At 39.7% G+C, this 25,447-nt stretch overlaps 1 protein-coding gene and 1 non-coding gene across 5 annotated transcripts; one reads left to right on the top strand and one right to left on the bottom strand.

The window, feature by feature from the left end:
• The first annotated feature begins 409 nt into the window (after window positions 1-409).
• PLA2G12B (phospholipase A2 group XIIB) lies at window positions 410-24,756 on the top strand. Of its 4 annotated transcripts, none has more exon segments than NM_001243338.1 (4): window positions 410-708; window positions 12,433-12,521; window positions 15,418-15,583; window positions 24,205-24,750. In NM_001243338.1, coding segments are annotated over 4 exon segments (585 nt in total). In that variant the 5' UTR covers window positions 410-497; the 3' UTR covers window positions 24,324-24,750.
• TRNAL-UAA (transfer RNA leucine (anticodon UAA)) lies at window positions 3,690-3,772 on the bottom strand. Its single transcript has one exon. It is a non-coding gene; the product is annotated as a tRNA-Leu (tRNA).
• Window positions 24,757-25,447: the final 691 nt, after the last annotated feature.

Raw genomic sequence — 25,447 nt, 5'->3', positions numbered from 1 at the left:
GGTTTCCTGAGCCCTTTCTGCATCTTCCTGCATCTCCCTAGAAACCATGTGTACGTGACCAGCTTAGGGGTGAGGCTAGGTTCTTTGTGTCAAGAGGCGGGTCCTGGGGGAACAAACTCTCCTAACTGATCCTTAAGTTAACAAGTTGGTTGGGGGTAGACGTCCAGCCGCTCCACAACTCAGGCCTCCCGAGAAGTTAGCTCACATCTGCCTGCTCCAGGGAGAGCTGGGAGCTGCTCTGAAGTGTTCTCTCTCACTATCCATCCCTCAGATAGGCCCTCGGGCTGCCTAACCTTTGCCCTTTCTAATTGCCCTGATCTCATCCCAACCTCCCGAGCTGTGTGTAAAGTCCAGCTCCGGGGAACACACAGATTGAGTGTCCCAGATAATCCCTTTCCCAGTCCCGCCCGGCATCTGGCCGCTGGGCTACATATTGGGACTTCCGGGGACACGGGCCGGGGTCTGAGGAGGGACCTCAGGACCTACCTGGCTGCAGGATGAAGCTGCCCACCAGCTTCTTGATTCTGTGGCTGAGCCTGGAGGGGGTCCTAGTTCAGAGTGGCAGCAGCCCTGACGCAGAGGAGTCCTATTCAGACTGGGGCCTGCGGCACATCCGGGGCAGCTTTGAATCTGTCAACAGCTACTTCGATTCCTTTCTGGAACTGCTGGGAGGGAAAAATGGAGTCTGTCAATACCGGTGCCGATATGGTGAGTCCCCGATTTCTCTTTTTGTGAAACGGTCGCTGGTGAACCTGTGAACAGGTGGAGCAGGTGCTTTTTCCTGTCACCCACTGCTTAGAGGGTTGCTGGATTCAGCACATTAAGCTATAGGACACCTAGTGAAACTGGAATTTCAAATCAAAAACCAATACTTTGTCAAAATATTTGGGATATTTGGGACACACTTATAGTGACAAATTATTGGTTGTCGATCTGAAATACAAATTTCCCTGAGCTTCCTGCATTTTATCCAGCAAACCTACTCCAAGGAGCTTTGCAAAACCTGTACCCTGGGCTCATTTGAACAGATTAGGTGTGAGGCAGAGAGTTACTGAGGAAAAGACGGCGAGGGCAGGGAAGAAAGGATGTGACATCTTTGTGAGGTCTTCCAGGGATAAAAACTGGAGCTGAACATTCAGGGAAAATTCTACCAGAAAATTCTGAGCTTCTTCAGTCACTCAGCACGTAGCTTGGAAATGAATCCTCCCTCCCCCAATGCAGTCCACGCCTTCCGTTGCAGATCTGTCAGTCTGTGATCCATTTGCCTCAATTGGCAAGGGCAAGCCTTCAGAAGTAGGATGGGCATTTGCCAGCTACCTCTGAAAACCAAGGATGAGGCCCTGAGCGGGCCTGGGACTGGCCCCTAGGCCTGGTATCAGGTGTGGAGCTGTGAATGGGTAGGAACATGACCTGAGCTGTAGAAAGGGTACATGGGTGTCTGGATGCCAGCCTGGCTGCAAAAGAGCAGACCCTGTGGCCTCTCTTCCTTCGCCCTGTGTTGGAACTCAGTGTAACGGGACCAGAATATGGAGCCCTGGACCTTACAGCCAGAGGTCTGCAAATGTTTTTGAAAGCATGCACAGTCTCATATAGCATTAGTTTCATTGTTTATCAAGTGTTTCATTATGAGATTAGAGATGAAAATGATGAGTCAGTTTGGCCTAGCAGGAAATCACTTGAGAAAGATTTTCTCCACATACCAAGAGATCAAACTCAGAAACTCAAAAGAGCTACATGCTGAGTTTATCCCATCAGTCTTGCACTCCCTTTTTAGCTTGGAGCAGGGGAAGTCTCTTCCTTATAAACCAAGAGTGACTAAGAGACCACAGTTAACCATTGCTCCAGAACCAAAAATTTTGCTGCATAGAAATTTTAGCCTCAGAGGGAGATGGTGAAAAAAGGAAGCTACATCTTCTCTGTGAAGATTCCATAGGGTGAATCTGTGCAAGGAACCACCTGGACCGCCAGCCCTGATTTGTCTAAGGCATAGTGGATAAATGCAGAGATGCCTTATCCTAGTTTGCATGGATGGGGCAGGAAAGAGTTAATTCACTTCAGCTATTTGATTAACACAGGGGCTATATTCTGGCCTGGAGTCTTAGGTGTGTGCTTCAGTAAATAGAAGACAGCAGGACAACAGGACTTTGGGGTGGGTTTTTTTTGTTTTTTTTTTTTTTAGGGAAACAAGAAGCAAACCCTTTTCGTCTCTAGCAAAATAGCATTAAAAGCTTTTAGCAAACTTTGGTTGTGAGTCTCCACCTGGGTTGGTCAATGCAGCAGCCACTGGTGGGGGATGGGAATAGTCAACAGAGAGATTGCAGGAAGGCAAATAACCGCAGTCACGCTACAAAACAGAATCCGTAGAAGGAGGGGAGAAACACATAAAAGAGAGGGGGGATAAGCCTTGTTACCTTTGGAAGGGAGCAGCGCCAAGAACCTGGAGGCTGTGCCCAAACAGTACAGGATATCGTCTCCAGTTGACTGGGAATCAAGCAGGCTTTTGAACAGATAACACCTAATCATTAACCAGGTCTGTGTTCTCTTTCAGTTTGCTCTGTGATGCAGTCCTTAGGCACGGGGCTTCTCTCCTCTCTTTAAAGCAGAGCTTCTCCAACTTGTGCTATGAATCCCCCTCCCAGCCAAGGCTTGTTTAAACTGACTGTTGGGGCCCCACCCCTCTAATTCCTGTAGGTCTGGGGCGGGGTCAGAAAATTTACATTTCTAAGAGTTCCCAGGTGATCCCGATGCTGCTGGTCCTGGGACCTACTCTGAAAACCAAAAAAAAAAAAAAAAAAAAAGAAAGAAAGAAAGAAAAAAAACAGAAAAAATCCTGCTTTATTTTTTACATTTTTGTCTTTTTATGGCTGCACTTGCGGCATATGGAGGTTCCCAGACTAGGGATCTAGTAGGAGCTGTAGCTGCCAGCCTACACCACAACCACAGCAACGCCAGATCCCAGCTGCATCTGCGACCTACACCACAGCTCATGGCAACACCAGATCCTTAACCCACTGAGCGAGGCCAGGGATCGAACCTGCAACCTCCTGGTTCCTAGTCAGATTCGTTTCCGCGGCACCACAACTGGAACTCCAAAAACCCTGCTTTAAAAGCTGAAATTTTGGAGTTTTGTGGCACAGTGGATAAGGATCTGGCATTGTCACTGCAGCGGCCTGGGTCCCTGGCAGGAGAACTTTCACATGCCACAGGCGTTGGGGCAATAAATACAAGCCGCAATTTCTTCTAGGCAGAAGGAACAATTTAGCAACAATTAGTCTACTAAGAAAAACTTGCCATTTGGTAGGTACTTAACCACCACTTAAAACAGTGGTTTGTACCTCGCCCTGCACTTAAAATCACCTGGCGGGGGAGGGGAGGGAATAACTCTAAAAACACCTGCTGCCCTAATCAATTAAATAAGACTCTCCATGGGTTGGACCCAGACATCAGTGTTTTTAATGTTTCCTAGGGGATTGGAAAGTGACCAAGGTATGGAGCACTATTTGGAGGGTCCTTCTCAAAGAACTTTACCCCATAGGTTGTTCAGACAAGGCGAAGATGTGTTTGTTTCCTGGCAGCCTACAATAGCATATCGACATTGCCTTCCGACACTTTTTTCTTTTTTTTTTTTTAATTACTCGAATTTATCACATTTGTAGTTGTATAATGATTGTAACAATCCAATAAACCTCTACTGAGAGTGGGGTTCGAACCCACACGGGCACTAGCCCATTGGATCTTAAGTCCAACGCCTTAACCACTGGGACATCCTGGTGACTACATCTACAATTTGTTTTCATGTCAACCCACAAAATCGGAATTTGCCAAAGGATCAGGCTGGAAATACAGTGAGATTCAGCACAGATCAATAGTATACATGGTACACCTGGCATAAGAGATCTGTACTCATGTGAACACCTTTCCCTCCCTCCCCTCAGGGGGTGGGATACAGTAGGTCTGTGCTAGGAACCGCACACGTGGTCCCTGAACCAGACTTTGAGAAACACTAGTCATGGAAGCATCAGAGGTTTGAACTGGGGGTTGGAAGTGAGTTCCATTGCTGATGACCTTGGGCAAGTTGCCTAACTCTCAACCTTTGTTTCCTCATGTTTATAAGTAATGTAAATAACACCTACCTTGCAAGGTTGTTGTAAGCATTAAAGATAATATACAAAAAGAATTAGTGCTATGCATGGAGCGTAGCAGGTACCAAACAAATTTTATACCTGTTATGAGGAGGACAGTCTGCTGAACAGGTTAACTGTGCATTCAGATTCTTTAGGTTCTCTTTCAATATAAAATTAAAAATCACAAAAATCCCAGGGGCTGGATAAAACTCTCTTAACGTCTGGAAAAAATCATCAAATGATGCCTTAGATGGTCTGTGCTTTTATGAAGGTCTCTAGAGCAGGGCTTCTGTGTCTTGCAAATCATGATTTAATATATTGGACACACTGTCACACTTAGATAAAAGGACCTCATGATGAATTTCTTCTTGGGTTTAGTTCTAGGGAAAAAAAAAAAAAGAAGGTATCCTTAAATATCAGTCCTTGTATTTTCCAAAGAACTTTTTATCTGTTTGAAATTTTAGAGCAAATTTTATGAACTTGTGCGTCTGTGTATTTTTCCAGGGAAAGAATTCACAGCCTTTGTCAGATTCTTAGAGGATCCACAGCCTGAAGAAAGATAACAGCTGCTGGCTTAGAGGCAGATTGTTCTCTAGAGGGGTGATGAACTGTCCAGAGTTTGCCACGATGGAGAGAAGGGGTGGGGGTGCCTGGGATGTGGGACTTTCACTACTAAAACAGAGACAGTCCCAGGCAAACCAGGACAGGCGGTCGCCTTTCCTCATGCAGTAGCTTCATCTGCTGTAAGGTCTGAAACAGTTTATTGCTTCCTTTAAATTGTCCGGGTTCTGTTTTGTTCCCTGCGTTCCTCACTCTGACACCCAGGCAGACCTCTAGTGGAGCTCAGAGCTGCTCCTGCAGGAAACAGCTGGATGGGCTCACCCTCCCAGGAGACTTGATTGACCCTTGACCTGGCTAATAAAGCTCCAAACTTTTTTTTTTTTTTTTTTTAATGTTCTTTTTCGTGACAAAACAAGAGAGGAGAAATTTTGGGCCCAGGAGGCAGTGGGCCTGCCTGCGAGTAGAACGCTCAGGTCTCGTGCCTAACTTTCCCTCATTTGTCCTTTAAGTGTTTTGTGGTGTTTCGCTTTATTCAGAAGTTTTACACTTTCATAAGATGGAGTCTGTCAGGCCTTTTCTTCATGGCTTCTGCATTTTTGGTCTTGCTTCAAAGACCATCCTCACACCAAGATCCGAAACACATTAGCCTTTTTTTTTTTTTTTTTTTTTTTCCTCTGAGAACAGCCACAGCTAATGCCTAATGGATGAGTGTGGCTTTGTTCAGAAAAAAACTTTTTTTATGAACGCTAACATTTTAATTTCAAATAATTTCCATATGTTCCAAAACACTATCCTTGTTTTGACTTTCCCTTCTAACCATTTAAAAATATAAAAATCATTTTTATCTGGCAGGTTATACAAGAACAGGCAATGGGCTGGATTTGGGTTATGTTTGCTAAGCCCTGAACCAGAGGATCAGGTAGTCAGTCTCCCACTCCTATGAATAGCCAAAACCCCCAAATAAAATTAGTTTGTGGATATTGTACATTATTGATGCTTAGACTCAAAACACGGAACTGAAAAGACTCAACAAAACTCAAATCTGCTCCAGCTGTAATGTGTGGCTACAGTACATTGTTTCTGTCTAGACTCAAAACCATCACCTTTTTCCTTAGCTTTTACTTCAAGCTTCATTCCTGAACAGAATCTCTGCGGCTATCATAAAATATTAAATACAATAAAAACAACTGTCATCAATAGCAGGCCAGGTGGGATGTGTCAATAACAGGTGTTCTGTTATCTTTCCAACTGGGATATCAGAGTTTTATCTTCTGTGAGTTACCCAGTGCAAAAAAGGCAGAGGGTAACTCAGGAAACTGCACTGAGTCTGCTGCAAAAGTCCTTTATCAGCAAAATTGTTAGAGTTAAGTTTCATCATAAAATTTATTTATTTATTTATGTTTTTAAAATGATTTTTATTTTTTCCATTATAGTTGGTTTATAGTCTTCTGTCACTTTTCTACTGTGTAGCAAAGCAACCCAGTCACATACATATATACATTCTTTTTCTCACATTATCTTCCATCATACTTCATCACAAGTGACTAGATATAGTTCCCAGAGCTATACAGCAGGATCTCATTGCTTATCCATTCCAAATGCAATAGTTTGCATCTATTAACCCCAGATTCCCAGTCCATTCCACTCCCACCCCCTCCCCCGGGCAACCACAAGTCTGTTCTCCAAGTCCGCGAGTTTCTTTTCTGTGGAAAGGTTTATTTGTGCCGTATATATTAGATTCCACATATAAGTGATATCATTTGGTATTTGTCTTTCCCTTTCTGACTCACTTCACTTAGTATGAGAGTCTCTAGTTCCATCCATGTTGCTGCAAATGGCATTATTTTGTTCTTTTTTATAGCTGAGTAGTATTCAATTGCGTATGTATACCACATCTTCTTAATCCATTCATCTGTCAATGGACATTTAGGTTTTTCCATATCTTAGCTAGTGTGAATAGTGCTGCAATGAATATACAGGTATATGTGTCTTTTTCAAGGAAAGTTTTGTCTGGATATATGCCCAGGGGTAGGATTGCTGGCTCATATGGTAGTTCTGTATATAGTCTTCTGAGGTACCTCCATACTGTTTTCCACAGTGGTTGTACCAATTTACATTCCAACCAAGAGTGTAAGAGGGTTCCCTTTTCTCCACACCCTCTCCAGCATTTGTTATTTGTGGACTTATTAATGATGGCCATTCTGACTGGTGTGAGGTGGTACCTCATAGTAGTTTTGATTTGCATTTTTCTGATAATCCGTGGTCTTGAGCACTTTTTCATGTGCTTTCATCTGTGTATCTTCTTGTGGAAATATCTTTTCAGGTCTTTTGCCCATTTTTCAATTGGGTTGTTGGCTTTTTTGCTGTTGAATTGTTTAAGTTGCTTGTATATTTTAGAGATTAAGCCCTTGTCAGTGGCATCATTTGAAACTCTTTTCTCCCATTCTGTAAGTTGTCTTTTTGTTTTTTGTTTATGGTTTCCTTTGCTGTGCAAAAGCTTGTCAGTTTGATAAGGTCCCATTGGTTTATTTTTGTTTTTATTTCTGTTGCCTTGGGAGACTGAGAAAACATTTGTAAGGTTGATACCAGAGAAAGTTTTGCCTATGTTCTCTTCTAGGAGTTTGATGATGTCTTGTCTTACATTTAAGTCTTTAAGCCATTTTGAGTTTATTTTTATGCATGGTGTGAGGGTTTATTCCAGTTTCATTGATTTACATGTGGCTGTCCAGTTTTCTGATCATCACTTGTTGAAGAGAATGTCTTTTTTCCCATTTTATGTTCTTGCCTCCTTTGTTGAAGATTAATTGACTGTAGGTGTCTGGGTTTATTTCTGTGTTTCTCTATTCTGTTCCATTGATCGGTATGTCTGTTTTACCAATTGGTATGTCCGTTTTACCAGTACCACACTGTCTTGATGACTGTGGCTTTGTAATATGCCTGAAGTCTGGGAGAGTTATGCCTCCTGCCTGGTTTTTGTTCCTCAGGGTTGCTTTGGCAATTCTGGGTCTTTTGTGGTTCCATATAAATTTTTGTATTGTTTGTTCTAGTTCTGTGAAAAATGTCATGGGTACTTGGATAGGGATTGCACTGAATCTGTAGATTGCTTTGGGTGGTACAGCCATTTTTACAAAATTAATTTTTCCAACCCAGGAGCATGGAATATCTTTCCATTTCTTTGAATCCTCTTTAATTTCCTTGATTAATTTTTTATAGTTCTCAGAATATAAGTCTTTGACCTCCTTGGTCAGGTTTACTCCCAGGTATTTAATTTTTTGGGGTGCAATTTTAAAAGGTACTGTATTTTTGTATTCCTTTTCTAAAATTTCATTGCTAGTATACAGAAACGCAACCAACTTCTGGATGTTAATCTTGTATTCTGCTTTGCTGACTTCATTGATCAGTTGGGGTAGTTTTTGTGTGGAGTCCTTAGGGTTTTCTATATATAGTATCATGTCATCTGCCTACAGTAACAATTTTACCTCTTCTCTTCCAATTTGGATACCTTTTATTTCTTTTGTTTGTCTGATTGCTAGGACTTCCAATACTGTGTTGAATAAAAGTGGTAAGAGGGGGCATCCTTGTCTTGTTCCAGATTTTAGTGGGAAGGCTTTCAGCTTTTCTCCATTGAGTATTATATTAGCTGGGTTTGTCATAATCAGCTTTGATTATGTTAAGGTATGTTCCCTCTATACCCACTTTGGTAAGAGTTTTTATCGTGAATGGGTGCTGGATTTTGTCAAATGCTTTTTTTTTTTTTTTTGCATCTATTGAGATGATCATGTGGTTTTTGACTTTTCTTTTGTTAATGCGATGTATGACGTTGATTGATTTGCATATGTTGAACCATCCTTGTGAACCTGAGATGAATCCCACTTGTTCATGGTGTATGATCTTTTTTATATGTTGTTGGATTTGGTTGGCTAAAATTTTGTTTAGTCATCCTCAAATTTAGATATTTGTTTCTTCATTGAAAGTTGTTTTCCTGATTTCTATGAAACTAATATAGGTAGAAGATTTGTAAAAGAATAATCCGAAGAAAAAATAAAATCACCACAATCTCACCTCCAAGAGACAATACACATTTAATTATACAGCATAGTGTGATTATTTTCATATGTATAATTTGATTTCTGATATTATTTATATATTTACCCATTCCCACCTCCCAGTGCTTCACACACACATACAACAGGTTAGTAGAGAAGCAATGCTAAACTGTGTTTTTCAAGACCTTTGAAAAGTAATGCAGAGATTACTTGTGAGCTGGCAGACTCCATCAACAAGAACAGGACTTTGGGATTTCAGTATGGATCATATGTAAACACCAGGGGCTGAGGAATGGTTTTAATGCTCATATAGAGAGAGTAAAAGTAACTTCCACCTGTAAGAATAGGAATTTGGAACTAAACAGTCTGCATAAACCTTAGAGCCTAAGAAGCCACTTATTACGTTTAAAGGGATTAGGAAAGCTCTATCCAATGTTCTGAGAAGTAGCAAAGATGTTTTCTATTTACATGGGGCTGGAGCTTGGAGGAAAAATAAAGGACACCCACTTTAAAAATCACTACCTGAAGCATATTCTATGAACAGATGAGGAATCTGAATCTATACAGCTGGTCTGGTATGAATATCCCAAGCTGAGAAATGACCATAAATACCTGTGTCTAGGATATCTAGAGCCACAGAAAACCAATCAGGGACCACTCTGTAGTATGTGACCCAGGGCACAGGAATTCCTTTAGAAAAACAAGCCCTCCAGGGAGTTCCCATCATGGCGCCGCAGAAACAAATCCAACTAGGAACCTTGAGATTGTGGGTTCGACCCCTGGCCTCGCTCAGTGGGTGAAGGATCTGTCGTTGCCATGAGCTGTGATGTAGATTGCAGATGCAGCTCGGACCTGATGTTGCTGTGCTGTGGTGTAGGCCAGCAGCTATAGCTCCGATTGGACGCCTAGCCTGGGAATCTCCATATGCCACTGGTGTGGCCCTAAAAAGCAAAAAGAAAAAAGAAAAGAAAAGAAGTAGAAAACATAATAATAAAAGAGAACCTAATGAAAATGAATTCACTGTAGTGAATCTGTGAGGCTTGAAGGAATTGGAACCTTTGTGCATTTCTGGTTGGAATGCAAAGTGGTACAGATGGTGAAGAATGCAGGCTGATATATCCTCAAAAAATTAAACAGAGTTACTAGAGGACTCAGCAATTCTACTCCTTAGTATATACACCCAAAAAAACTGAAAATAAATATTCAAACAAATCAGCACTCCTCACCATAGCCAAGTGATGGAAACAGTCAATGTCCATCAATGGTAGATAAATAAACAATCTGTGGTAGATCCAGAGAAAGGAATATTACTCAGCCATAAAATGGAATGTAGTACTGATGCACACTACAGCATGGATGAACCATGAAAGATGGGGAGTGCTAAAAATGCATATGGGTTTTCTTTGGGGATGATTAAAAAAATGTTCTAAAATTAGATTGTGGCAATGGTCTCACAACTCTGTGAAAAGCTAAAACCCATTGAACTACACACATTAAATGGATGAATATATAATATGATTTATATCTCAATAAAGCTGTCATGGAAAAAAAATGTAATGAAAAAAAGAGATCCAAGTCATAATGGCAACTTCAGTAATTACATATTGTTGAGTAACAATGACCCCCAAACTTGGCAGCTGAAAATAACAAACATTTATTGCATCACACAGTTTCTGAGGGTCAGGAATCCTGAGTGTCTCTGCTGGGTAGTTCTGGCACTGAGTTTCTCATAAGGCTGTAGTCCTACTGTTGATGTTGCAGTCTCTGAAGATTTGACTGAAGGTGGCCATCTCCTTCCAAACTCATGTGGCTATTAGCAGGCAGCTTTAGTTCTGCACCACACGGACCTTTCCATGACAGAGGTTGTAGTCTTTTGTAACCTAACCTTGGAAGCACCATACCTCTACTTCTGCCATATTCTGTTGGTCACACAGAGCAACCCTGGGACAATATACAAGGGTATGAATACCAGGGGATGGGGATCCCTGAGGGCCATCTCGAACCACTATCTTATACATATGTTGTACCATGGCAACAAATGTCCAAAAAGACTGTGGCAGAGACTGTTTATTGTCCCCTAATACCCTCCCCCTTTTCCACATTAATAAGCCCTCCTCCCAGAGTTAAGCTGGGCTCACAGCTATCTCCACTGAAAAAAAGCTTCATTTCCTAGCCTACTTTTGCAACTTGGTGTTGCCATTTCAATAAGGTCTAGCCAAGGAGAAGAGGAAGTGATGTGTTTAACTGTAGTGTGTTTATTAAAGAAAGGAGCTCTGACCATCCTACCTCCTTTTTCCAGCCCCCTGCTTGTAATATGGATGTGTTGGCTGAAGCTCCATCTTGGACTATGAGAGCCAGGGCTACAGCCCAGGGCTGATAGACCAGGAAGCTGGAAGCAGCCTGGGTTCCAGAAGAGGAAAGATACAACACTCTAGCCTCATAAGCCTTCAATCTGGATCTTGAGGAGATATTCTATCTTGTTTAAGCGAGCATCTGAATAATAAGCCTTCAATCTGGATCTTGATGAGATATTCTACTTTGTTTAAGCAAGCATCTGAATATTACAATATGTAGGAGATATAATAAATATACAGAGAAAATCATAACACTCTATTGAAGGACGTAAAGGAAGACCTAAGTAAATGGAAAGCTATACTATGCGCAAGTTTGGGAATTCAGAATATTCTGAGAAAGTCAGCTGTCTCCAAATTAACCTATAGAGTCAAAGTATTTTCAATAAAAATCCTGATTATATTTCTTGTAGAATGTACGAAGTTGACTCTAAAATGCACATGTAAAAGTCCAAGAGTAACCAAGACAATTTTTAGGAATAATAATGAGGGAGGGTTTTAAAGCATAGACTTAGCATCTAAAAATTAAAAGAGCAAGATGGGTGCGAAGGGGTTTCAACTGTACTTATAACATTTAATTAAACAGAAAAACTATTTACAGCAAGTTTGGCAATGTTAGTTAGCACTTATTGTATTTGTGTAATAGGTACATGGATGTTTGTTTCTCTGACTTCCGTTTTGAAATATTTCATAATACAAAATAATTAAAACTAAAATACCTGCGGGAGGTCCCGTCGTGGCTCAGTGGTTAACGAATCCAACTAGGAACCATGAGATTGAGGCTTCGATTCCTGGCCTTACTCGGTGGGTTACGGATCTGGCGTTGCTGTGGCTGTGGTGTAGGCCAGCAGCTACAGCTCTGATTAGACCCCTAGCCTGGGAACCTCCATATGCCGTGGGTGCGGCCCTAGAAAAACAAGCAAACAAACAAACAAAAAACTAAAATGCCTGGTAGGGGAAGATTAAGGAAGAGAAAGAAGAAATGCTCAGAGGACCAATTCTTGGCTTATTTCCTCCGTCTTTTGCTATGTCATGGCTTTCCCACAAGAGGCAGGGGAATGTGGGGAAAGAACATGGGCTTTGGAGACAAACAGGGAATCTGGATTTATATCTGAATTCCCTCCACTTTCTATACGACTCAGGTAATTCATGTTTTTGGAGAAAAATGCCAAGCTGGTCTGAGGTTTTTACTTTTTATGACGTCATTGTCATCATCACCACCTAAGTGAAGTCTAGTGAGCAATGACTTTCAAAGGAAATATGGAATATGCTTTTAGGTAATTTTGATTTGATGAATGTTCCCAAATGCTTAATTTCTAAACATTTCTCCTCCTCTCTTTCCCCTGCTAGGAAAGGCACCAATGCCCAGACCGGGCTACAAGCCTCAGGAGCCCAATGGCTGCAGCTCCTATTTCCTGGGTCTCAAGGTACCACAAAGTGTATGTACACCATCATTATTTTCTTAGCTGAGTGGTTTTCACTAAGACTAAGCCAAGAGTTATCACTGATAGAAGGCATCACTTAGGGAATGCGTTTGAGCAATATAATTAGTATTTTTAATTGGATGCAGAGAAGGGGAGATAATTTTCAAAGAAAGCATCTGATTTCCTTTTCGCAGAGGGAGTTGTTCCTTGGATAAGCTGTTGTGTAGTGAACTCTGAAAGCAGCAAGGCAAATATCAGCTGAGTCTTAGGGGTCACACATAACAATTTGAAATTGATCTGACAAGTTCGACTTATTTAGAGACTTTCCAGTGATGTGCTGGTTGGTGCAAGCGGGTACTGACCACTGAGAGTGGTTTGCTGTATTGTCTGGACTTAAGGAACCAGCCGACTTCATGTTAGAACTTTCAACCCAACTGTGTTTGGAGTGTTAACATCATAGAAAACTGCAAACATCCTCGCCCACCCCCACACCAACACATACAACCAGCCACTGATTAAACATTTATCATTTTGCCACTGACCATTTCTCAAACTATCAGCTTCCTCTAAAATGAGTAATAATTTTTTTAAAGATCTCTTGGAGGCCGTTTCACGCTTTTCTCTTTAGAAAAAAGTTTTCATGTAAAATGTAGGTAGAAGGATTTCTAAATTTCATAGTTTAGATATGTCTTTAAGTTGTATTTTAACCAGGCTAAGCTTCTCTTTTCTGCTGACTCAAAAGATTTTCGCAATAATTTTCTAAGCAGTTTAATGCTTCTTCTTCTAACTAAAATGCTGCTTACTCATGTGGCATTTTTATGTAAACTGGAAAAAAGTTCCCTTTCCTCAAGAGAGTTTTCTTCCATTTGTCAGAAACTAAGCTGAATATACTGATTTTGTAAGAAAGGGAAACTTGACTGCCACTGGCTAGGCATTTTTCTTAATCAATACATAAATCTTGTGGGAAGGTGCCCCCTTAAATATGACCCTCTTGTTCACTGCACAGCCTACACAGCTGTACACTTAGCCTGATCCACATCATTAATACATGTGTGGACACAGAAGAAATACAGTCTTTTCAACTACATATTTATCTGAGAGAAACTACATATTTTTGACTAATATCTTTACTTGACATCAAGGTAGTAGCTATGGAAGTGGTATGTACACTAGTTGGAGAGTAATGTCATTTTTTTTATTGGTACAAATGTTATTTAGAACAAGTCCAAGAACTTCCAATTTAGTTGAATTGCATGATAGCCACTAGTCTTATCTAATTCTTTTACCTCTGTTATGACATATTTTTAGTTTTAGGGGTAAGGTACATGCAAAGATGTTTGCTTCAGGTATCAGATGATGGGAATTTACCAGAACTGCTGAGTCCAGGCCTTTGCCTAGTCTAACGAGTTAGATTATCTCTTAGTTTAATAATGTTTTGTTTTGGTTTTTGGTTAAAAGAGCATTTTAAACTGTCAAAGTCCATATTCAATTTGGGTGGCCTTGGAGTAAAAATTCAAATAAGAGAACCTTAAGGAGAACCAAGAGGAAAGGAACTATGATAGCTGATTAATCAATCCCCACCCATACCCTGAAACCAGATTTTCACAGCTTCCATCCAAGGCAAAGTTTATATTATGAGAAGAAGTACAAAATACTCATGTCCAGACTCACCCTGTTCCCATCTGTTTTGTAAACCACAGAAAGATCACTTCTCTTTAGTCACGTATTGTGTCATGTTTCTTCCTTGCTCAAGCATCTTTATCAAATCTTACTTATTACTTTGGAAGTCAAGGCCATCTATCAACATGTTTTCCTCTCTAACTAAAATATATATAAACATATATATAAAATATATCACCCTGCTAAAAGCCTTAAAAGACTAAAAAAAAAAATTGATTGACTTATCACATATCATTTGCTCATTATTTTAAGACTATCATCATCTCTGGTAATCCTCTTCAGGAAATTCTTGTTTAATAACTCTATGTGTGGCAGTCTATGAACTTAATCTATGATGCATTTATAACTATTTATAGGACACTTAATAAATGTGTGTGTGTGTATGAGAAAGAGAAAGAGAGGGACTGTCATTTGATCGTAGTCCCCTTGTGGTCAAGAACTATGTTCTACACCCCACTCTGCTCCCCGACACATACAAACACATACACTCTTAAAACAGGGCTGCAAGGGATGGTCCCTGATAAATGCTGGTGACCTCTTCATGAACTAAGGCTTAATTTTTTATACTTCTAAACCTTGGAATCCTTTATGTGAACAAAATCTCACACAGCATAGGTTTTAGTTGAATTTGGAAGTCTTGAAGCTCTGCCTTCTTGACTTTCTTTCTTTTTTTTTTTTTTTTTGTCTTTTTGCCATTTCTTGGGCTGCTCCTGCAGCATATGGGAGGTTCCCAGGCTAGGGGTCTAATCGGAGCTGTAACCACCAGCCTATGCCAGGGCCACAGCAACATGGGATCTGAGCCGCGTCTGCGACCTACACCACAGCTCACGGCAACGCCGGATCGTTAACCCACTGAGCAAGGGCAGGGATTGAACCCACAACCTCATGGTTCCTAGTTGGATTCGTTAACCACTGCGCCACAACGGGAACTCCCTTGACTAACTTTCTGATTTCTATTTTTGCACTGTACTGGCCTGTGAATTTGCAAATGACAAAAATCTGAAAGAAGGAAAATGAACCATTCAAAATTATTAAATTAATAACTAAATCATGAGAGAAGCTTAGCATCCTGTAACTGTCAACCTGATGTATTCTTTGCAGTGACTGGTATTTCTGAATCAATCTGAATCTATAATAGGAATTCAAGTACAAGGGGGGCAAGGTTGCCTGAGGTCCTTGGTCTAAACGTGGCATTTTCTTCCTTCTCTTTTCTTTCTTCACTTTTCCACAGATGGACTTGGGCATTCCAGCAATGACCAAGTGCTGCAACCAGCTGGACGTCTGTTATGACACTTGTGGTGCCAACAAATATCGCTGTGATGCAAAATTCCGATGGTGTCTCCACTCTATCTGTTCTGACCTCAAGAAGAGTCTGGGCTTTGTCTCCAACGTGGAAGGTAGGTATCTTAAGCACATCTACCAGGCGGGCATGCAGTTTTGTTCCTGTTTTCACACAGAACGTAGCCAGAGCCCCTTTACTCAAAGAGATCATCAGAGCTCACTGGCCCTTCTTTATAGAACACTGATCAGTGCAAGCTAGGAGGAAGGAAGATTCTGGGCAATCCTTCACCAAAGTTCTTGCTGTCCTGCCCAGGAGTAGCTGGCGCCACTCCTGATGGACAGAGCCACACCATAGCCTTCCCAGAGATGTTAAAAATCTATCCTCTAAGACCGGAGCAAGAGTTGCCCAACTGGCCTTAGTTACCCATTCCACTGTTAAATCATTTTCCGTATCAGGAGTTATTCTGTGTAGGGCTACATGGTTGAGTTTAAGCCTTTTTTTCCCCCCTCACTTTGTTCTCAATCAGGGGAAAAATGTTTTTAAAACCTATCTCTATTGGGCCTAAATGTCTCTATATTCTTAAGGATAATTATTTTTAAATGACTGCTTAGCTATCTGATTTCTAGCAATGATTCTGTCATTTCTTTTTCCTGATTCACCTTAGGAAAAGATGTAATCCTTTAGTTTCTGAAGCCCAAACATTATTACATCCAGGTATTAGCATTATATATATTTTTAGATGGTGAAGTCTGAAATTCAGGCTTATGAAGGGCTGGCCCCATGCCACCAAGAAAGTCAGCAGTAGAAAGAATCTTGGATCTTGTCATATATCAATGTCTAGAGTGTCGTCCTAAAGTGAATGTGTGAGAGCTTGAAATATGAATAATTAATTAGAAGGGAATATCACTCTATCTGTACCACAAAAGGTGAAAAAGTGCCTGCAGCCACTCTAGGGTCAGGTCAGGTTACTTCCTCAAAGCAATGTCCTATTGATTCTTGCTCCTAAATATCTCTTTGTTATACCACTTGCCTGGTTACTGCAAATTAATCCAATCTTTGGGTCCCATCCAATCTACTGTCCCTACAGATACCACATATATTTTTTTATACCAGACAAATCTGGTCCTCTCTACCCTCCATGCAAGTCCTTCAATAGGTTCCTCTTCCTTAGGATTAAATCCAGATCCTTAACACGACATTCATAGTCCTTTCTGACTCAGCCCTAGCCTTCCTCTCCAGCATCCTCTTGTTTATTTCTGACTTTTTTCCTGACTTCTGCCGTTCCAAGTTATGAGGTTGATGTCCCATATCTGTTTGCTTCTTCACTTCCCTCCAATGAAATACTCTGATCATTCATTTTGTTGTTGTTGTTGAAAGAGTTTTATTGAGACATAATTCACATACTATAGAATTCAACCATTTAAATGCTTTTAAAAATATGTTCATGGAGTTATGCAATCAGCCTCACAATCAATTTTAGAATATTTGCATTAGTCCAAAAACAAACCCCATAGCCACTAGCAGTTCCACTATATCCTTCCCCTGCCCAGCTCCACACAACCATTTGTCTGCTTTCTACCTCTATAGATCTGCCTATGATGGACAATTCATATAAATTGAATTATAAAATATGCGGTCTTCTGTGACTGGATTCTTTCACTTGGCAAGGTTTATCCATATTGTAGCATATATCAGTGTTTTGTTCCTTTTTATTGCTGAATAACATTCCATTGTATGGATATAACATTATCTTTATCCATCTGTCAATTGATGAGCATTTGGGTTGTCTCCACTTTTTGTGGACTATAAATAATTCTGATATTAACATTTATGTACAAGTTTTTTTAGCAACATGTTTTCATTACTCTTGAATATATACCTGGGAGGTAAGTTTCTGGGTTATATGGTAATTTTATGACAAACTGATTTCCAAAACAGTTACCCCATTTCACATTCGCACCGGCAATGCACTAAAGTTCCAGTTTCTTCACATCCTCGCCAACACTTGTTATTATCTATCTTTTTGATTATAGACTCTAATAAATGTGAAGTGCTTTCTCAGTGTGGTTTTGATTTGCATTTCCCTTGTGGCTAATGATGTTGAGTAACTTTTATGTACTTATTGGCCAATAAATAACTGCTTTGGAGAAATGTCTATTTTGATCCTTTGCCCCCTTTTATTTATTTTTATTACTCAATGAATTTATTATATTTATGGTTGTACAATGATCATCACAATCTGATGTTATACGATTTCCATCCCACAACCCCAGCACATCCCCCCACCCCCCAAACTGTCTCCTCTGGAGACCATAAGTTTTTTAGTCTTTGAGTCAGTATCTGTTCTGCAAAGAAGTTCCTTCTGTCCTTTTTTCAGATTCCACATGTCAGTGAAAGCATTGGATGTTGGTGTCTCATTGTATGGCTGACTTTACTTAGCATGATAATTTCTAGGTCCATGCATGTTGCTAAAAATGCTGGTATTTCATTCCTTTTAAATGGCTGAATAATATTTCATTGTGTATATGAACCACATCTTCTTGATCCACTCCTCTGTTGATGGACATTTAGGTTGTTTCCATGTCTTGGCTATTGCAAATAGTGCTGCAATGAACATTGGAGTACATGCGTCTTTGTGAGTCATGGTTTTCTCTGGATAGATGCCCAGGAGTGGGATTGCTAGGTCAAATGGTAGTTCTATTTTTAGTTTTCTGAGGAATCTCCATACTGTTTTCCACAGTGGCTGCACCAATTTACAATCCCACCAACAGTTTAAAAGTGTTTCTTTTTCTAGCTCTCCAGCACTTATTGTTTGTAGACTTTCTGATGATGGCCATTCTGGCTGAGGTAAGGTGGTATCTCATAGTCGTTTTGATTTGCATTTCCCTAATAATGAGTGATGTTGAACGTCTTTTCATGTGTTTTTGGGCATCTGTATGTCCTTTTTGGAGAATCATCTGTTTAGATCTTATGCCCATTTTTTGATGGGATTGTTTTTTTGGTATGGAGCTGCAGAAGGTGTTTATAAATTTTGGAGATGAATCTCCTGTCAGTTGATTCATTTGCAAAGATTTTGTCCCATTCTATGGGTTGTCTTTTTGTTTTTTTTTAGGGTTTCCTTTGTTGTGCAGAAACTTTGAAGTTTAATTAGGTCCCATTTGTTTGTTTTTACTGTCATTACTCTAAGAGGTGGATCTGAGAAGATGTTGCTGTCATTTATGTCAGAGAGTGTTTGCCCTATGTTTTCCTCTAAGAGTTTTATAGTGTCTGGTCTTATATCGAGGTCTTCAATCCATTTTGAGTTGATTTTTGTGTACGGTGTTAGGGAGTGTTCTAATTTCATTCTTTTCCATGTGGCTGTCCAGTTTTCCCAGCACCACTTATTGAAAAGGCTGTCTTTTCTCCATTGTATATTCTCGCCTCCTTTGTCATAGATGAGTTGGCTGTAGGTGCGTGGGCTGAATTCTGGGCTTTCTATCCTGTTCCACTGATCTATATTTCTGTCTTTGTGCCAGTACCATACGGTTTTGATGACTGTTGCTTTGTAGTATAGTCTGAAGTCAGGGAGCCTGATTCCTCCAGCTCCATTTTTCTTTTTCAGGATGTCTTTGGCTATTCTGGGTCTTTCATGCTTCCAAACAAACTTGAAAATATTTTGTTCAAGTTCTGTGAAAAAATGTCCTCGGTAATTTGATAGGGATTGCATTGAATCTGTAGATTGCCTTGTGTAGTATAGTCATTTTGATAATATTGATTCTTCCAACCCAAGAGCATGGTATGTCTTTCCATCTATTTGTGTCATCTTTGATTTCTTTCATCAGTGTCTTATAGCTGTCAGAGTACAGGTCTTTTGTCTCTTTAGGTAGGTTTATTCCTAGGTATTTTATTCTTTTGGATGTGATGGTAAACAGGATTGCTTCCCTAATTTCTCTTTCTGGCCTTTCATTGTTAGTATATAGAAGTGCCGTCGATTTCTGTGTATTGATTTTGTATCCTGTGACTTTGCCAAATTCATGGATGAGTTCTAACAGTTTTCTGGTAGAGTCTTTAGAATTTTCTGGGTACAGTATCATGTCATCTGCAAATAGGGATAGTTTTACTTCTTCCTTTCCAATATCGATGGCTTTGATTTCTTTTACTTCTCTGCTTGCTGTGGCTAGGACTTCCAAAACTATGTTGAAGAGTAGTGGTGAGAGTGGACATCCTTGTCTAGTTCCTGATCTCAGCGGGAATTCTGTCAGCTTTTCACCATTGAGAATGATGTTCGCTGTGGGTTTGTCATATATAGGCTTTATTCTGTTGAGGTAGGTTCCCTTTATGCCCACTTTCTGAAGGGTTTTTATCAGAAATGGGTGTGGGATTTTGTCAAAGGCTTTTTCTGCATCTATTGAGAGGATCATATGGTTTTTATTCTTTAGTTTTTTAATGTGGTGTATCATACTGATTGATTTGTGGATATCAAAGAACCCTTGCATCCCTGGGATGAATTCCACTTGATCATGATGTACAATCCTTTTAATGTATTGTTGGATGTGGTTTGCTAGTATTTTGTTGAGGATTTTTGCATCAATGTTCATCAGTGAAATTGGCCTGTAGTTTTCTTTTTTTGTGGTATCTTTGTCTGGTTTTGGTATCAGGGTGATGGTAGACTTGCCTTTTTGTTATTGCTTTATGAGACTTCTTTATATATTCTGGATGCAAATCCTTTATCAGACGTATGGTCTGCAAACATTTTCTGAGTTGGTTTTTCACTTTCTTCGTATAATTTGCCATCCAGAAGTTTTATATTTTGATTAAGTCTATTTTATCTATCTTTTTAAATTGTTTGTACTTTTAGTGTCATAGGTATAAAGGCTTTGCCTAGCCTAAGGCCGCAAAGATTTACTCCTATGTTTTCTTCTAAGAGTTTTGTTTAACTCATATATTTAGATCTGTGATCCATTTTTAAGTTAATTTTTGGGTGTGGTGTAAGAAAAGAGTCCAGGAGTTCCCGTCGTGGCGCAGTGGTTAACGAATTCGACTAGGAACCATAAGGCTATGTGTTTGGTCCCTGACCTTGCTCAGTGGGTTAATGATCCGGTGTTGCCCCTGAGCTGGGTGTAGGTTGCAGATGCGGCTCGGATCCCGCGTTGCTGTGGCTCTGGCATAGCTGGAGGCTACGGCTCTGATTTGACCCCTAGCCTGGGAACCTCCATGTGCCGCAGGAGTGGCCCAAGAAATAGCAAAAAGACAATTAAAAAAAAAAAAAAAAGAAAGAAAGAAGTCCAACTTCATTCTTTTGTATGTAGATATATACCATTTATTGAAAAAGATTATTCTTTCCCACCATTTATTCCTGCACCACTTGAAAAGGACCATTCTTTCCCACATTAAATCATCTTTGCAAGCTTGTCAAAAATCAATTGGCTGTAACTGCAGTGTTTATTTATAGACTCTCAATTACATTCCATTGATGTATGCCAATAGCACAGTTTTTATTACTGTAGTTTTACAGTAAATTTGAAATTAGGAAGTGTCCTTCAACTTTGTCCTTCTTTTTCAAGATTTTTTCAGACACTCTGGATCTCTTGCATTCCTACATAAATTTTAGGTTCAGCTTGTCAATTTCTTTAAGAAATGGCAGGTGGAACTTTAATAGGACTTTTTTTGACTCTGTAGATCAATTTGAGGAGTAATGCCATCTCAATGGAATTATGTTTTCTGATCAAGGAACGTGAATGTCTTTCCATTTATTTGGGTCTTCTTTAATTTCTTTCAATGATGTTTTATAGTTTTCAGAGCACAAGTCTTCTTTCATTTAATTTACTCCTAAGTATTTTATTCATTTTAATGCTATTATAAGTGGAATGGCTTTCTTAATTTTATTTTCAGATTATTCATTAATAATGTATAGAGATATAACTGATCTTTGTATATTGATCTTATATCCTGCAACCCTACCGAATTCATCTATTACTTCTAGTAAATTTTTAGTAGATTCCTTAGGCTCTTCTGTACTCAAGATAATGTCACTTGCATATTGTCTTCCTTTTCAAACTGGATGACTTTTATTTCTTTCTCCTGCCAATTGCCCTGGCTAGAACTTCCAATACAACACTGAGTAGAAGTGGTGAGAACAATGTGGAGATTACTGAACAACCAATGTGTCAAGGAAAAAAATCAAGTGAGAGAGATTAAAAAAAAAAATACCTTGGGACAGTGAAAATGGAAAAATAACATACCAAAATTTATGAGATTCATCAAAAGCAGTTCTAAGAGGGAGGTTCATAGAAAATACATGTCAACATCAAGAAACAAAAAAGGTCTCAAAAAAACAACCTAGCTTTACCCCTCAAGGAACTAGAAAAAGAAAAACACATGAAGTCTGAAGTTAGTAGAAGAAAGGAAATAATAACGATCAGAGTGGATATAAATGAAATAGAGACTAAAAGGACAATAGAAAAGATCAATAAAACAAAGAGTTTTTTTTTTTTTAAAGATAAGCAAAATAGACAAAACTTTAGTTAGACTTTCCAAGGAAAAAAAAGAGAGGGCACAGATAAATAAAATCAGAAGTGAAGGAGGAAACATTAAAACTCATACCACAGAAATACAAAGGAGCATAACAGACAGTCCTAAACAATTACACACCAACAAATTAGACATCTTAGGCAAAACAGATAATTTTCTACAAACATACAACTTAGAGGAAACAGAAAATCTGAACAGAACAATTACTAGTAATGAGATTGAATTAGTAATCAAAAATCTCCCGGCAAACAAAAATTCAGGACCAGATGGCTTCACTTTTAAAGTGGCTTGAACATTCAAAGAAGTAATAAGCCATTTAAATGGTTCAATGTTTAAAGAAGAATTAATACCAATCTTCTCAAAGTTTTTCAAAAAGTAGAAGAGGAGCAAACACATCTACACACATTTTATGAGGCCAGTATTACCCTGATGCTAAAACCAGAGAAGGACACCACAAGAAAAAAAAATTACAGGTCAACATTCCTGAGAATAGAGATGCAAAAAGCCTCCACAAAATATTAGCAGCCTGAATTCAACAGTTCATCAAAAGAGTCATACACCATGATAAAGCAGCATTTATTCTAGTAATGCAAGAATGGTTCACCAACAACGAATCAATGTGATCTGCCACATTAACAAAATGAAGGATAAAAATCACGTTATCTCAATAGATGCAGAAAAAGCATGTGAAAAAAATCAACACCTATTTATGATTAAAAAAAACAAAACAAAACACCTCTTAACAAAGTGGGAATAAAGGGAACATACTGCAACATAATGAAGGTCATATCCGACAAGCTCACAGCTAATATCATACTGACAGTGAAAAGCTGAAAGCATTTCCTCTAAGATTAGGAACAAGACAAGGATGCCCAGTGTCACCACTTTCATTTAACAGAGTATTGGAAGTCTTAGCCAGAGCAATGAGGTAAGAAAAAGAAGTAAAAGCCTTCCAAATCAGAATGGAAAATGTAAAACTGTCACTATTTGCAGATGACGTGGTATCATATATAGACACCTTAAAGATGCCACCAAAAAACTGTTAGAACTAAAAACAAATTGAGTAGAGGTGCAAGATACAAAAGCAATATACAGAAATCTGTTGCATTTCTATACACTAAGGAAAAAAAAAAAAACTATTGGAAAGAGTTCCCATCGTGGCTCAGTGGTTAACGAACCTGACTAGTATCCATGAGGACATGGGTTCGATCCCCAGCCTTGCTCAATGGGTTAAGGATCCCGCATTGCTGTGGCTGTGGCATCAGCCAGTGGCTACAGCTCTGATTCAACCCCTAGCCTGGGAACCTCCATATGCTGTAGGTGCAGCCCTAAAAAGACCAAAAAAAAAAAAATTTTTTTCAGAAAGAGAAACTTAAAAAACAATCCCATTTGCAATTATATCAAAATAAATAGGAATAATGTATAGAAACCTATGAAACACTGGTGAAAAATTGAAAATGACATAAATAACGGAAAACTTATGGATTGAAAGAATTACCATTGTTGAAAAGTCCATACTACTCAAAGCATTCTACAGATTCAATGCAATCTCTATCAAAATGCCAGTGGGAGGTGTTGTGAAATGCTTTCTGAATAACCTTTACCACAAAGGGACAGAAACGCTTTCTCTAGGCTGCCACATCACATTGGGGTTACTTCCATTATGATGTAGTGTAACTGTTTACCTGTCCATTCTGTCCATCTCTTTGTGCAAACTGTGAGGTCCTTCAGTTGGGGTCTCTTTGGTCTCTGTATCCCTGATGCCTAACAGAGTGGCTGACCAACATATCCAACAGGCACACACATTTTTCCAAAGAATGAATGGTTATGCATCCCACACTTGAACAGGGAAAGCTATAGGAAATACAGTAGTATTATCTGAGGGAATATTCGGGGTGGGGGAGAAATGCTAAATTTTCCATAGAGGGAGCATAGGCATATGGGAGGGACATTCTGATTGCTAATCATGGTTTTGGCCCAATGGTCTCTAACAGGAGGGCATGCCAAAGTGTGTTCTATTTGACTAGACTGTATAGAAGCTTCTCTGAAAAAGCTTCCCTTAAATCTATTTTTTTCCTTCTAATTCTATATTTGAACCACTGCCTCTACTTTCCTCTGGGTATCATGTCATCCTCAGAAATACGCTGCCCTCTTCAAAATTACTCAAACTACCTGGGGTAGTCTTGCATATTAACCTTTATATGTCTCTTCATCTTTTTCAAGCAGCCTGTGATTCTCTGGCTGATACTGTGTTCAACACTGTATGGACCTTGGGCTGCCGACCTTTTATGAATAGTCAGCGGGCAGCCTGCATCTGTGCAGAAGAGGAGAAAGAAGAGTTATGAGGAAGAGGTGATTCCTTCCTGGGTTTGAGCGATACTACACTGTCAGTCTTGGAGATGGTAGTGCGGCAGACATGTCTCATCCTTTCTTCCAAAAGTGTGGATACCATGAAGCAGGAGAAAGGAAACATTATTCTACAGCTGGAAAGTGAGTCTCATCCTTTGAGCAGAGTTGGAGAAAAGACATGGAGTGAAGACTCTTCACGTTAACATGGGCCTCCCCAGAAAAGACACACTTGCCTGGAAATTCAGTTCTTAGTTTAAAGACGAAATAAAGACGAAAACACTGGGATTCCTGGAATTGATAATTATGTTCATAAGTGAAATTTTGGAAAGTCCAACCATTTGGGAGGCAATGACTTTCCTCTGGTCTATGTTTCAGCTGCCAGTAAGCACCTTACATTTAATAAAGTGTACTTTTTAGAAAATCTGAAAAGAGATGAATGCATTCCATTATCAGCAACATGCTTCCATTTCACTTAGAAGAGAACTCAACCTGGTAAGTTCCACCAATGATAACAATTATTCCCATAAACAACAGGTCAACAAAGTCAGAGGCTTACCTGATTAAAGCCAACGGAGGTGGAGGCCAGATGCAGTTACGTCTCTGAGGTTCCTTTTTTTTCCTTCATTAAACTATTCCTGTTGATATTCTCAATTATTAATGATTTTAGTGTCATGTTAAGACCTGGGAAGCACTTGGTGAGAATTGCCACTGAAGACAGCTAGGAGAAGTCCCTAAAAACTGAGGGGAGTGAGAGACAGACAGCCATTCCCTAAACTGTGTGGTTCTCAGCCCTGACTGTGGATGAGAATCACCTGAGGAGCATTAAAAAAAAAAAAAAAAAAAGCATCTCTGGGGATGGTACCTACGTACTGGCATTTTATAAACACTCCTCAATGATTCTGAGGCAGTGAGGCCTGAGGGCCTCTAAGGTCAGGGACCAACAAATGAAGGCCTGTGGGCCAAATCACACCTAAACACTTGTTTTTGTGAAGTTTTACTGGAACGCAGCCAGGCTCACATGTGTTTATGGCTGCCCCTGTGCTGGGAGAGCAGAGCCGAGTAGCAGTAACAGAGCCTGTGTGGCTCAGGAAGTCTAAACTATTTACCTTTTGGCCCTTTA

This window comes from Sus scrofa, chromosome 14, assembly GCF_054392235.1.
Source record: "Sus scrofa isolate SSC_HxYL_T2T_F1_AM1 chromosome 14, Sscrofa_HxYL_maternal_Yorkshire_Landrace_v2.0, whole genome shotgun sequence".
NCBI classification, from domain to species: Eukaryota; Metazoa; Chordata; class Mammalia; order Artiodactyla; family Suidae; genus Sus; species Sus scrofa.
This window is presented reverse-complemented; position numbering and strand designations above follow the sequence as displayed.

Bases quoted from the DNA above. Each gene is read 5' to 3' on its own strand.
- PLA2G12B (XM_005671053.4), top strand. From the start codon at position 498: ATGAAGCTGCCCACCAGCTTCTTGATTCTGTGGCTGAGCCTGGAGGGG. The intron at 709-12,432 runs GTGAGTCCCCGA...TTCCCCTGCTAG, and splicing joins TCAATACCGGTGCCGATATG to GAAAGGCACCAATGCCCAGA. The intron at 12,522-15,417 runs GTATGTACACCA...ACTTTTCCACAG, and splicing joins GTCTCAAGGTACCACAAAGT to ATGGACTTGGGCATTCCAGC.